We start from the raw sequence: 13,221 nt of genomic DNA, 5'->3' as shown, positions 1-13,221 counted from the left end.
ATTAATATATATTGGGGGTGCGGGGAGAGAAACCAACAAACCCCTGACAGGCTGGGGAGGATTCTCATTGTTAGGCAGACTGCAGAGTTTGCACGTCAGGCTTTGTGGAGCTCTCACTATTAACTTTGGCAGTTTAATATCGAGAGTTGTCTGCCGGAATAGTGGCGAGTGGGACTAAACTCTGTGTGCTAAGAATGATTCTTTGAGGCAGCAGATAAAAAGGTCAGATTCCACAATGTCAGCCTGTCGTGGTGAGGAAAAGCCATGATAAACCTCTTTCACTAAGCTTTCCCTCACTCCCTTCCCCTCCTTCCCATTTCCCTTCCCTCTCTGTGCACTACTTACAGCTGGACATAGATTATTGTGAGCCAAATCCGTGCCAGAACGGCGCCCAGTGCTTCAATCTTGCCATGGACTATTTCTGTAACTGCCCTGAGGATTATGAAGGGAAGAACTGCTCCCACCTGAAGGATCACTGCCGCACCACTCCGTGTGAAGGTTCGTGTTGCCTTGCAGGTGAAGGGCAATGTCTGGCAATAGTTCCCGCCCCTGGCCTCACTGGAGCCCTAACGCAGCTCCAGAAGGGGAGTCACTGGAGTAGCTCTGCTATAAAGAGGCTGAATTTTGCCCTCTGCCTTAGGCCTCTCTCTGTGTGAAAAGATGTGTGATATTTGTAAGTATCAGCTATTGAAAGACAGCATTATGTCAATGTGGACAGAAAGCACAGGTAGCAAACAGCCTGATGCATTTATTCCACGCTATGGCTGTGTTCCAGTAACCATCAGATAAGATGCTGCGCTTATTTTATGCGCAGTTGGCAGAGTCCAATGTTATTTTAAAGCAGCAGACATATTTGTAGTCATATGTTTATGGTTTTGCTTGATGATTTTAAAGATCTTTTCCAACCTAAATGATTCAATGGCACAAGTGTCTTCTAAACTTCCATGGCTGGAAGTGAAAATGTTGTTCTTGAGGAATCGGGTTGCATGGATAATTCTCATGCTGGTCTCTGCTTTTCTGCAGTAATTGACAGCTGCACAGTGGCAGTGGCTTCCAACAGCACACCCGAAGGGGTTCGTTACATCTCTTCCAATGTTTGTGGTCCTCATGGGAAGTGCAAGAGCCAAGCAGGTGGAAAATTCACCTGTGAATGCAACAAAGGATTCACTGGCACCTACTGTCATGAGAGTAAGAGCAAAAAAGAGAATGTATTTTACTGTCCCCCACTCTTTACTGGGAAAAGATTCCATCCTTCCCTCCCAGACCTCTTTAAGGTTTCTTCATTGTGACTTAGTGAACCTTGGAACTGCTGTAAGTTTTCATATCACTCTTGGGCGAGGCAAAGTGGAATTTGCTAGGCCTTGGGGAAGGTTCACAGTAATGACCCATCTGGCCTTTTATTTTATGTTGTTAAAAACCTTACATATACAAGGTCTGAGGGAATTAATAGTGGGGTTTAACATGGATCTTAAGGACTCCTGAATTTTATTTTTTGTTTTTTATAGTGACAGATTCATCACCTTGTGCAGTTTTTTACCCATTTGTCATCTAGCTTGTAACCCTTCCTTTCCAAAGGGTATTATTAGAAATGGAAGTAGCACCAAAACAGTCTGCAGTAAGATAATGACTCCTAGTAGCTGTACTTCTAGTTTGATTTTTTTTCCCTCTTTTTTTAATCCTCTTCTTTCTTCCCAACTGTTGCAGATATCAATGACTGTGAAAGCAACCCCTGTAAAAATGGTGGCACTTGCATTGATGGCATCAACTCCTACAAATGTATTTGTAGTGATGGATGGGAAGGAACATATTGTGAAACTAGTAAGTTATCCATCCTTTAGCATACAGAAAGATCTCTTGGGAAAACATTGGGAAGGAATGACTGGTACTGTCTTAAGATGATAGCGACCTATGTCAATAAACTCTGCTTCAAAGGCCATGGAGGACCAGCTCCTCTCACCAAGTCCCAATCTTTTGTGTTGGAACTAAGTGCAAGTTGCAAAGGTGGACTGGGTTTAGAACCTGGCTCTCTCACTATTGAGTTTCCTGCTCTATGCTTTGGGTAACTTCCAGGAAGAAACCCTTTGCATGAGTATATGCCGCTTTATGGCCTGTCTGCATATTATACCTGCATTTTGTCAATCTCAGGAAGAGGAGTTGAGTGCTTTGCTCCCTTCCCCTGACTAACAGGGTAGTTTATGTAATAGGCCTTTTCACTGCTTTTTTACTGAAACAAGATTATAAACAAAATTAAAACAAACTGGAGGACTGGGGTGAAACACTCTTCATCTATGTGACAGTGCTTTAAACTGAAACACAGCCAAAATTAGGAATGGGTTATGCTCCTTTCAAGCATTGTGTTTGTCAGTTCTGTAAACACCACTGAGTTTGTTTTCTCTCCTTAACATATCCAGATATTAATGACTGCAGTAAAAACCCTTGCCACAATGGAGGAACTTGCCGAGACTTGGTCAACGACTTCTTCTGTGAATGTAAAAATGGGTGGAAAGGAAAAACTTGCCACTCCCGTAAGTTCAGCATTTCCAGAACGTAACAGACGTGCTCTGATAGGCTGCTTGAACTCGTTGCCCTAAGGGAGCACCAGCATTAAGGATAGTTTGGGTTTTCCACAGGTGAGAGCCAGTGTGATGAGGCGACATGCAACAACGGGGGGACGTGCTATGACGAGGGGGACACTTTCAAGTGCATGTGTCCTGCAGGATGGGAAGGAGCCACTTGTAACATAGGTAAATAGCCTGCACAGTTGCCAGGAAGTAGATGGAGTGCTGCAGCTCTGACTTCAGCTGTTCCTCTTGGCTCAGGCTTGATGGCTTTTTAACAACTGAGCGGCAAATGTTGTTTATGTTACAGCGAGGAACAGCAGCTGCCTACCAAACCCCTGTCACAACGGTGGTACCTGTGTAGTCAGCGGGGACTCTTTCACTTGTGTCTGCAAGGAGGGCTGGGAAGGACCCACATGCACCCAGAGTAAGTCAGCTCTGCTTGAACTCTTCCAGAGTGTTGCATGATGAGAACATGAGCTCATCCTGTCGCCCTTGGAGTCAAGATTGAATCCAGAAGGGAAAGCTTGTTTGATGTAGGCTTTAGCATCACCTGAATCTTTGTTTTTAATGACTTTATGTGATACAGCCTTGACCTGGGCATGAGAAAGTTGCAAATGAGCTAAGTGGAGACAGATGTTGTCTTGTTTTCTCCTGCATTCTTTTTCTACTAGCAGCTCTGTCTGCTTCCACTTTTTTTACCCCCGCTTTAGATTCTTTACAAGAATCTCTTCCTGTGTACATGTGTTCCACAATGTAGTTAACAAATTTTGTGGTACAAGCCTGGAATCAATTTAGTAGAGAATTTCAGCATATTTTTGTAAAAGTTGAGCTAAATATAACTTGGGCATTAGGGGAAGTTTGATCATTCTTTACTGTTAGTAGAGGTGTATTAGCCAAAATCTACATGTTTAATGCTGTCTGTCTTTGCTTTACAGACACAAATGACTGCAGTCCTCATCCTTGGTAAGTTTGCTATGTTTATTCTTTGCTTTTTTATTGCTTTAGAATTTTGGGTTCTTTTTATCTATAGCAGTTTTTAATGCCTGTGATAATTCTCCGCAGTTACAACAGTGGCACTTGTGTGGATGGAGAGAACTGGTACCGCTGTGAGTGTGCTCCAGGCTTCGCTGGGCCTGACTGCAGGATCAGTGAGTGTTCTGATGGCTCTCTGCCTCAGGTTTTTGTCTCACTTGAATCTTGTTGCAAGACAATCATCTTAATTGAGTTAAGTAGTAGATCAGATGAGTGATGTCTTGTGTCATCTCTATCCGTACCTGGATCTGTAGCAGATTTGGAGAAGGCAGGAATCCCACTGAAAACAAAAGAAATTTAAAGTTATTCAGCTAGAGCTGAAACCTCTTGGTTGAGCCGAGTGGGCAAAATGCCCTTTGGGAGAGCCTTCCCTTGTGTTTGTGTGGCCCAGGCTTCTGCTCGAGATGAAAGTGTGCCAGCCAAAAACCTTGTCAATTAATAATCCACCTCCAAGCCCTGAGGTGATGTATGCGCTTCCCTGTAATTTAATAATAATTACAGGTAGGAGGACACTTTTTTAATAACAGCTATGGAATAGAAGTCTCACAGCAGCAATAGAGCTGGGAAGGGTTTAACATTGACATCAGTTGAAGAATCTAGTAGGGGACAAAACTGGAGCACATCAGAGGAGAGGAAGTGTGTCTGTGTAGGAAGGAATGTGTCCTTGCCCTGGAAAGCTCGAGTAGCCACAGGGGTCAGGTTTTGATCTTTGTTAGTTCCACACAGCAGAAATGTCAAAGGACTTTTCTGAGGTTAGACTGGTGCTTCAAGCAGGAATCTATGTCCCAGTAGACACTAGAAAATGAACATAAAGCTCCAGTAGGCAACTGTATCCCATGTTTGCTTTTTTCCTGACAAAACAAAAGGATACTATGGTGTAACTGTTCTGTTTCCTCTCCTTCCCATCATAGACATCAATGAATGCCAGTCCTCGCCCTGTGCCTTTGGAGCCACATGCGTAGATGAAATTAATGGGTACCGTTGCATTTGCCCCCCGGGTCGCAGTGGTCCAGGATGCCAAGAAGGTATTCCAGATGCCAGAGCTGATCTTAGCACTTGTAGCAATATCTGTATAATTGCACATTGATGGGTTTGTGGTTGTATGGGGTTGGTTTTGGGGCATACTATCTGTTGTTTTTTAAAGCAAGTATGCTTATTGAAGAAGCAACTTAGTGAGAAGTTTAGATGAACTTTGAAAAGGCATTTGTTTCCTATTTTTAACTAATAATTCTGTTGAATCTCTCTTCAGTTACAGGTAGGCCTTGCATTACCAGTGTTCGAGTCATGCCAGATGGGACTAAGTGGGATGATGACTGCAATACCTGTCAGTGTCTGAATGGAAAAGTCACCTGTTCTAAGGTACGGCTGTGCTGTGGTTTGGCTTACACCATCTTCTGTCCTCTAGCCAGTGGAAGCTCACCAGTATTCATCCTCTCCTAGGTCTGGTGTGGCCCTCGGCCTTGTGTCCTGCATGCCAAGGGCCCCAGCGAGTGCCCCGCTGGCCACGCCTGTGTCCCTGTGCAGGACGACCACTGCTTCACACACCCGTGTGCTGCTGTGGGGGAATGCTGGCCCTCCAACCAGCAGCCTGTGAGGACCAAGTGCAACTCAGATTCCTACTACCAGGACAACTGTGCCAACATCACCTTCACCTTTAACAAAGAAATGATGGCCCCGGTAAGTAATAGCAGCTAACTGGGCTGTGGCACACACAGACTCATTCCCAGAGCATGGAATCATGTTTTCCCTAGGGAAAACTGCAGCAAAAGCTGACTCTGTCTCATTATCAAAGAAAACAAAAAGCAGAGAAGGATTAATATAGCCTTGCAGCCTAAATGCTTTTGTGACTAGACAAGAAAAAAAGCTAGGTTGGAGGGAATTCCACCTCCTTTTCCCTTGAGAACTCTTACTTCAGGGCAAACAAAAGAATCCCAAACAAATCTTATATCTGTGTGTTCATGTGCATATGTATTTTAAAAAAGCCAACATCTTTTTTTGTATCCTCCAGGGCCTTACCACAGAGCATGTTTGCAGTGAATTGAGGAATCTGAATATTCTGAAGAATATTTCTGTTGAATATTCCATCTATATTACCTGTGAGCCTTCCCACTTGGCAAATAATGAAATCCATGTTGCTATTGTAAGTATTCCTGGAATATTTTAAATATCTTAGTAGTTAATTGCTTGGATATGTGTGCAACACGTGGATTTCATAAAAATACTAATTCCTGGCTTTGTCAGTACTTCTTGTGGTTTAGTTTCCATCCTGATACCCTTTAAGAACAGGAAAGGAATTCTGGTTACATGTGTGTACGTGAAAGCTACCATCCAGGGGCAGCTGTAATAGGGAAAGTAAAACATTTCTCTGTTACACTCTTGGTTTTGTTGGGGGGTGGGGTTTGGTCTTTTTAAGGATGAGAACAAGAATTCTGAGTCATTAGTTTCTGCCCACAGCAGGCCTTTAATTCTGTTCTGTTATATATGAACAGCAGCAAGAGCCTTCACTGCCTGTGAAGGTTTATAAATAGCATGTTGCCCCATGCATCTGATGTGGTGCTTGGTGTTAATTGTGTGCCTCCTCCTGCAGTCTGCAGAAGACATCGGGGAGGATGAAAACCCCATCAAAGACATCACAGATAAGATCATCGACCTTGTCAGTAAGCGTGATGGGAACAACACCCTCATCGCTGCTGTCGCCGAAGTCAGGGTACAGCGGCGGCCAGCCAAGAGCAAAACGGGTGAGCTGCTCCTTGGCCCCCAGCTACCTTGCCCTGCCTGCAGCACCCCTGCCAAGGGGCAGAGCCTTTCCTCCCTTTGGAGACTTTCAGCAAGTCCCTGTTCATCAGGAACAGTGGGGAGGCTTTGCACCCAAGGTCTTTTTATTGATAAAAATCCCAAAAAATGTTCCAAAGTTTGCTAAACCAGTGGCCTAACCTGGCAAAAGGGCTGCTACCCTTCCATGCTCCTGGTGGAGAAATATGGGAAATGACAAGGCATAAGAACTGAGATTTGTTTTCTCTGAGACATCCTAGAGTGTCCCCCATGGTTTGCAGCAGGACTAACTGTCTCCTGTCTCTTCCAGATTTCCTGGTGCCCTTGCTGAGCTCGGTGCTGACAGTAGCCTGGATCTGTTGCCTGGTCACCTTCTTTTACTGGTGCATCCGAAAGCGGCGAAAGCAGAGCAGCCACACCCACACGGCCTCTGATGACAACACCACCAACAACGTAAGGGAGCAGCTGAACCAGATCAAAAACCCCATTGAGAAACATGGTGCAAATACTGTCCCCATTAAAGACTACGAAAACAAAAACTCTAAAATCGCCAAAATAAGGACACACAACTCCGAGGTGGAGGAGGATGACATGGACAAGCACCAGCAGAAGGCCCGATTTGCCAAGCAGCCAGCCTACACTTTGGTAGACAGAGATGAAAAGCCCCCCAACAGCACCCCTACAAAACACCCAAACTGGACAAATAAACAGGACAACAGAGACTTGGAAAGTGCACAAAGCCTAAATCGGATGGAGTACATCGTATAGCAGACAGTCAGGTGCTGCCATGCAGGGCCTTTGAGTATCATTATAAAGGCACTCAAGAGCTTGTAGTTCTTAAACTGTTGTGTAATATTTGAGTCTAAGGCTATTATTTACTTAGAATCCCTGTGTTAATTTAAGTTTGGACAAGCTGGCTTACACTGGCAATGATAGTTGCTGTGGTTGGCTGGAATACCAAGTGCTGCATTTCACATCTATGCAAAACTAGTCAAAAGTGCCCTCCTGTAAATTCAGCTGCAGCTGATCCATCACGGAAACGTTCCATAAGGTATTACGTAGCCTTATTACTCTTCCTTAGTGTTCATTTTTTCTCTTCTGCCATATGTTCTGATTTATACAGTTTCTTTAGAATAATACATTTTATTTATATTTATTGAATTTGAGTTTTTTGTATATTGGTTTTATGGTGACGTACAACTAGTTCTGTATTTGAAAGTGCCTTTGCAGCTCGGAACCACAGCAACCATCAAAAATAAGTTTATTATTTATTTTTTTATTGTATTTTTGTTGGGGGTGGGTGGGGGGAACTTGTCAGCAGTTGCTGGTAAATGAAGAATTTAAAGAGGAAGATGTGTCAAAAATAGAAGTTTGTATAGATATGTAAATAATTCTTTTTTTATTAATCACTGTGTATATTTGATTTATTAACTTAATAATCAAGAGCCTTAAAATATCATTCCTTTTTATTTATATGTATGTGTTTAGAGTTGAAGGTTTTTGATAGCATTGTAAGCTCATTCTCTATTTTGAATTTATTTTCTTGTTACATGTTGCCTATATGCCAAAACTCTAAGGTGTTCTAAAATAGTTTATTTTTAATAGGATGGGCTTCCATGCCTTGATGCTGGTTTTTGTACAATGTCAAACGTTTGAAACACCTTCCATAGTATCACTTTAAGATTATTTGTAAGTACTGACTGAGGCAGTTTAGAGAATTAGACTAGAAAATTTTTTTTGCTGCTTTAGACTTGAAAACCGAGTGACAGGCAGATAATCTGCTAAGAAGCAGTTTAAGGGAACAAAACTGAGCTATTACTTTATGTAGATGAAATGTGAGTGGTTGCATGTAATTAAAAATATCAAATTAGTGTGTGAAGTTGGAAATACAGCAATCTTATTTTGTAAATTCTAATTATTTTTTTTCTCACCATGAATATGTAATACTGAACCACTTGTAGATTTGACTTTTTTTGTAATCTACTGCATTTAGGGAGTATTCTAATAAGCTAGTTGTTGAATACTTGAACAGTAGAATGTCCAGTAAGATCACTGTGTAGGTTTGCCATAGATTACACTGCCCGCCTTAACAAGTGAGGAAATCAAAGTGCTATTACAATGTTTGAGATCAAAAGGCTTATAAACATAGTCATCTCAGTGGTTAACCATTGAGATCAAGAAGATACCTTGTATTGTGATATTAGTGTTCTATGAAAATGCATCTTTGATGTGTTGTTCCTGGCAATAAATCTTGAAAAGTAATATTTATTAAATTTTTTGTATGAAAACATAAAAGAGCGTGGAGATTATTGAGCTTGGGGGCGCTCCCGGCCAGTCAGTTGTGCAAAAGCAGGGGCAGGTGCTGCTGGAGGTTTCCAGGACCTGCCCCTGCCTTTGGTGGAGTCAGTTTTTTGTTAGATGATTACATGTTCCCCTCTGGCTCCCGGTGGCACTGAGGAGGTTTGAAAGCAGCATGTCCCTTGTTCTCACTGCCTCTTGGCCAGTGTCCGTCGGTGTTCTTAGAGAGGGTGGTGTGGCTGCACCTGTGCAACGAGTTTACCCTGCACAGGCCAATGAGCTGCCCCCAGATAGGAACCAAATCTAAGTAGCTAGGCAAGATCCAAAGTGCTGACCTGGATGGGAAAGGATCCATAGATGATGCTGATTTCTAATGGGCAAAAAGTGCTTTGTAAAGCATAAAATAAACTCTGAAAGTATTCAACACAATGGCTTTGAATGCTGAACTAATGCTGCCCCTCCCACCTATGTGCAGGGGCTGGCTGCCTCAGGGTCTGCTCTGGTTTTACCATGTTCTGATGAAGCTGCAAAACTGTTCTGCTGAGGGGCTACTGCAAAGCTGAAGGAACAATTAACTGTGTAACAAGTTCATTGAAAAATAGTTAAACCAACCTGCTGCAAGGTTTGGCCTTTGCGTCTGTATTTGTTTGTAATAATAAACAGGTATTTTATATACAGATTGCTGCAATATGAATACACTGAACACTAACAAAACCTGAGAGTGGGAAATACTTTCTTCTGTACTTTTTTTACAGCTGTCAAAAAAAAAATTTATAAAATCTAATTAGTATTATTTTTTATTTTAAACTCACTTTAGAAGATTTCTATCATGGCTACTCTACTTTGGCTGGGTGCTGCTTTTACTCTTCCCACTCACACCACACAGGGCCAGGTACTGGAGCCTGTTTAGTTTACTGTGTCCTGAAGGGGAAGTCACACCATTGGCTTCAGCTGACCACTTCAATAATTCCTCATCAAACAAATCCCATGAGTATTTATTTCCCTTGGTTCCCTGACTTCTAAATCTGCAATAAAGCAAACACGTAATGTCCAGAACAGCTACTTACAGATAATGGAATCTTACACCTGCCTCCAAAGGGCAAAGCTGGGCTGTTCCCCGACTGCTTTCCCGTACTTTTAATGTTGAATTAACCATCTTCCCGCTCTCTACTGCTCACATGGGTCTCAAATTCAAGGATACAGAAACCAGCCACCTCTTCCAAAGGGCTCAAACATACCTGAATTTGCAAGAGTTTGCCTTCTATTAAGCAAAAAATAATTAAAATAGGGCATTTGCTATTTCTGGGAAAACATAGTTATCAGGCTTCTTGAAAACCTACAGAGGCCATTTCTGTTTACAGACTTAATCATCTAACAATGTGTATATGTAGTGAAAAAGCTGTTTAGGTCTTTGAAGACTCAATGAAAGCAAAACCTGGGCTCCTCAAGCTTCAAAACAGCCTTTCCTGTGCTCCATGTTTTGTTACTGCAGAGGTCCTCCACACACACCCTGCTTTTCCCCATTTCCCCATGGATTTTCCTCATTTTGTCACTATCCCATGGTGTTAGAAAATCAGAATCATGCAAGTTGTACAGGGGGCAATTAGAAAATTCTACACAATTGCTAGGATGATATTTTTAATGAATCTTCCTATATCAGTGGTAAGTCCAGAATTTACACTGATGACTGTAACACAAGAACAGTCCCCCAAAGCCCAGAGCAGGCTGGGGGCTGGTCCATGAAGTGGTTTCCGTTGCCATGAAAATAAATAGAAACGTGAAGTTTAGGGCTTCCCTCTTAGAATACCAAGGCACATTTATTTTTGTGGAAATCATGCTTTGCCAGGTCACACTTTTACTATGCAGGAAAGATATATTCTGTTTAGTCAGGAGAAGTTCCCCACTGCTACTTAAGTTTGTTCTTTGGAGCCTTCTTCATCTAAGCATTGAAAAATGTGTGCTACCTGAACTGCCATTTAAGCACACAAGAAATGAAATTAAATAGAATTTAAATGAAATGGTTCCCCTTAGCATTCTGGGCTTTGCTGTACCTACAGCTAATGGAACCTGCCGAATCTGGGTTTGGTTCAGCCTGAGCTGAACATGGCCACATCAAAGCTCTGCACCTCCGCATGGAAAGGGCCCATCTTACGTAGAGGTACCTGGGAAAGGTGCTGATGGTGCAGGTTACATCAGCCTTCACACCAATACATTAATGTAACCAGGAATGCCAGCCTTGGGAACGGCTCCCTCTGCAGTGCTGACAGGAGCCAAGGGCAGCTGAGAGGGCTGGGACCTGAAGCCCCTTAGGCCAGGGGAACATGAACCAGGCTGGGGCCCAAACGTGTGACTGCATCTCCAGCCATGCCCTGGTGAAACCATTTTCCCTTGCATAGACACACCTCCTGTTCTCACACCAGCTGACACCTGCACAGCAAGAGTTAATGTTATTCATCAGCTGCCTGCAAGCTGAAATGTATAGGGTTATGCTCTCTGGCGCTCCTTGAAGACTGCCTGCTTCTGCTCCTTATCTGCCAGCCCTCAGGCTGGATCCAGCCCTGCCTCCCAGCTATCCCAGGTCCAGTGTGCTGCTCTGCCATCTGCAGAGTCACAAGGCAGAGCCTTCACAGTTTTTAGAAGTGCCTGCCAAGATGAGAAGTTCTGACAAGGGAAGTACCAAATGCAGCCTTTTCCTCCCCAGAAGATGGAAGTGATTGCGTAACCTCCTCATCCCCTTCTAACAGAAGCAAGAATATTTGAGTTTATTTAAGAATTTTTTGGCTTCCTCTTTTTTCGGCATTGACAGCAATGGCCATCGTGTTTACGGTTCACCAGTGCACACTGAGCTTTGCTTGCCGAGGTCAGTGATTTCTCCCAATATTGGGCAAACCCAGTGAAAAAGCTGTGCAAGGATGAACTGCAGTTTCTGGGGCAGAGGAGGACGAGTGGGGTGCAGGCTTTGGATGGTTCAGCAGTGCTTCCCTGGCACCAGGCAGCAGCAGGGCCATGCGGGATCAGACGGCGTCAGACTGGAGTCCCAGCCCAGATCTGCCAGCGTAACGCCTTCTGTGATGTGCAAATTGTTTCAACCAGTTTCCCTACAGGGTGGAGAAATAAATCTCTATTCTTTTCATTCTAGCACTATGAGATCATATTAATATTAAAAAGGGGCATGCCCAGCTCTAGAATTAGAGCCCAAGATAGTTTTCTTTAAAGATCTGATGCATAAATAAGAAAGATAATTGTGATGCCAGCAAGTAAGGCAGTAATGGAGCTAGAGTACCAATTCCTACTGCTGAACTAAAAAAATTAACTTGGACAGAACAGGAGCAAATCACTGAAATTGTCCTTTCCAAAAAGTGCACTGTCAGCTCTCAAAGGAACAAACTCCCAACTTTGGAATATTTTAAGTGGATAGTAAAGAAGGTAGGACAGTTGTGGCTAATTTCTCAAACGAATTCCAGGTTACAGCTGAAATGCCTTGTGACACTCCATCATTTCCACAACTATTAGGATTTCTCAGCATAAGACAACACCAAACAAACAAAAAGGTCCTACCTAAAAATGTCACCTAATTGCCACCGTAAAGGATGAGGTCATGCACTACCAGGCTTGATTTTAATTATCTGGGGGAAACAGGTGGACAAAAGGACTTGTGTAAGTTGATGAAAGAATTTGCTGCTTCTTAACCAGTTTGCATTACCTTGGAAGCAGCTCTCCCCTCAGTGCTGCCCCAGCTGTCAGAATAAGCACTTCCAGTTCCCTCCAGGTTCAGCTGCTGAGCACTTTGATATCCTCTGATGAAAGGCTTCATGTGCGGCCATTCCCTCAGCCCACATCTTCTCCTTCACCCGGGTTACTGCCAGCGAGTTTATGTTTATTAAAGGAGAAAAAAGCACAAAGCAAAGAAGTGCCTTTTATTAAAGCTAATTTCTGAGGCCAAGCCACACTTCCCACTGCTGGCAAAAAGGCCTAGAGTTATTGCCTCTGTTTGCTGCAGCCTGTTTGAATAGAGAACCTTTCCCTAGGTACTGATAAAGCCAAGCAGATAGCATAGCATGCAACCTGGAAGAGTCTATACTTCACATCTTTCTTATTTCAACTGCAAACAGAAAAATATTTCCCCCACTTTTTTTTTTCTTTAGGAAGAAACCATTTTCTAGTCAATAGACAATGAGATGATGATGCAAATGCCAATTACAACTCATTCAATGCAATCCACATGCTGAGCATCGAGAGTGAAGGAAGGTTACACTGACCAAAGAAACGCCTTCAGAAGCTACTTAACACTTCACTTGGTCAAAACCTTGTCTGGGTGCTTACCTGGCAGGTAACACCAGAACCATCACAAAGCTTAGTACCCACCAGATCTTGGGATACTTAAAACCTTCATACTGACCAACACTGAGCAAGGGAGATTTCACATGAGCTGCTTCCTCTTTATAAATGATTATGTAAAAGGCTGGTCTAGCTTTTGATATGTGTTTAACAAAAAAAAAAAAAAAAAATCCACTAAACAAGTATTTTTAACTGCTTTGATGTAAAGAATAATGGAAAT

General features: G+C 42.9%; 1 protein-coding gene across 1 annotated transcript in view; it reads left to right on the top strand.

Annotated features, from left to right (window-relative positions):
- Positions 1-9,499, top strand: part of JAG1 (jagged canonical Notch ligand 1) — a 36,552-nt gene extending 27,053 nt beyond the window's left edge. Inside the window, exons 13-26 of the mRNA XM_021540264.3 lie at positions 348-498; positions 1,024-1,188; positions 1,705-1,818; positions 2,412-2,525; positions 2,631-2,744; positions 2,869-2,985; positions 3,497-3,524; positions 3,624-3,709; positions 4,505-4,618; positions 4,843-4,952; positions 5,034-5,270; positions 5,602-5,733; positions 6,181-6,331; positions 6,676-9,499. Coding sequence (XP_021395939.3) covers positions 348-498; positions 1,024-1,188; positions 1,705-1,818; positions 2,412-2,525; positions 2,631-2,744; positions 2,869-2,985; positions 3,497-3,524; positions 3,624-3,709; positions 4,505-4,618; positions 4,843-4,952; positions 5,034-5,270; positions 5,602-5,733; positions 6,181-6,331; positions 6,676-7,133 — 2,091 coding nt within the window. The 3' untranslated portion in view covers positions 7,134-9,499. The remainder of the gene's footprint in view (positions 1-347; positions 499-1,023; positions 1,189-1,704; positions 1,819-2,411; positions 2,526-2,630; positions 2,745-2,868; positions 2,986-3,496; positions 3,525-3,623; positions 3,710-4,504; positions 4,619-4,842; positions 4,953-5,033; positions 5,271-5,601; positions 5,734-6,180; positions 6,332-6,675) is intronic.
- The last annotated feature ends 3,722 nt before the right edge of the window (positions 9,500-13,221 follow it).

The sequence above is a fragment of the Lonchura striata genome, chromosome 3, assembly GCF_050655825.1.
Source record: "Lonchura striata isolate lonStrDom1 chromosome 3, ASM5065582v1, whole genome shotgun sequence".
Lineage (NCBI taxonomy): Eukaryota > Metazoa > Chordata > Aves > Passeriformes > Estrildidae > Lonchura > Lonchura striata.
The sequence above is the reverse complement of the archived record's forward strand: the minus strand, read 5'-3'. Positions and strand labels throughout refer to the sequence as shown.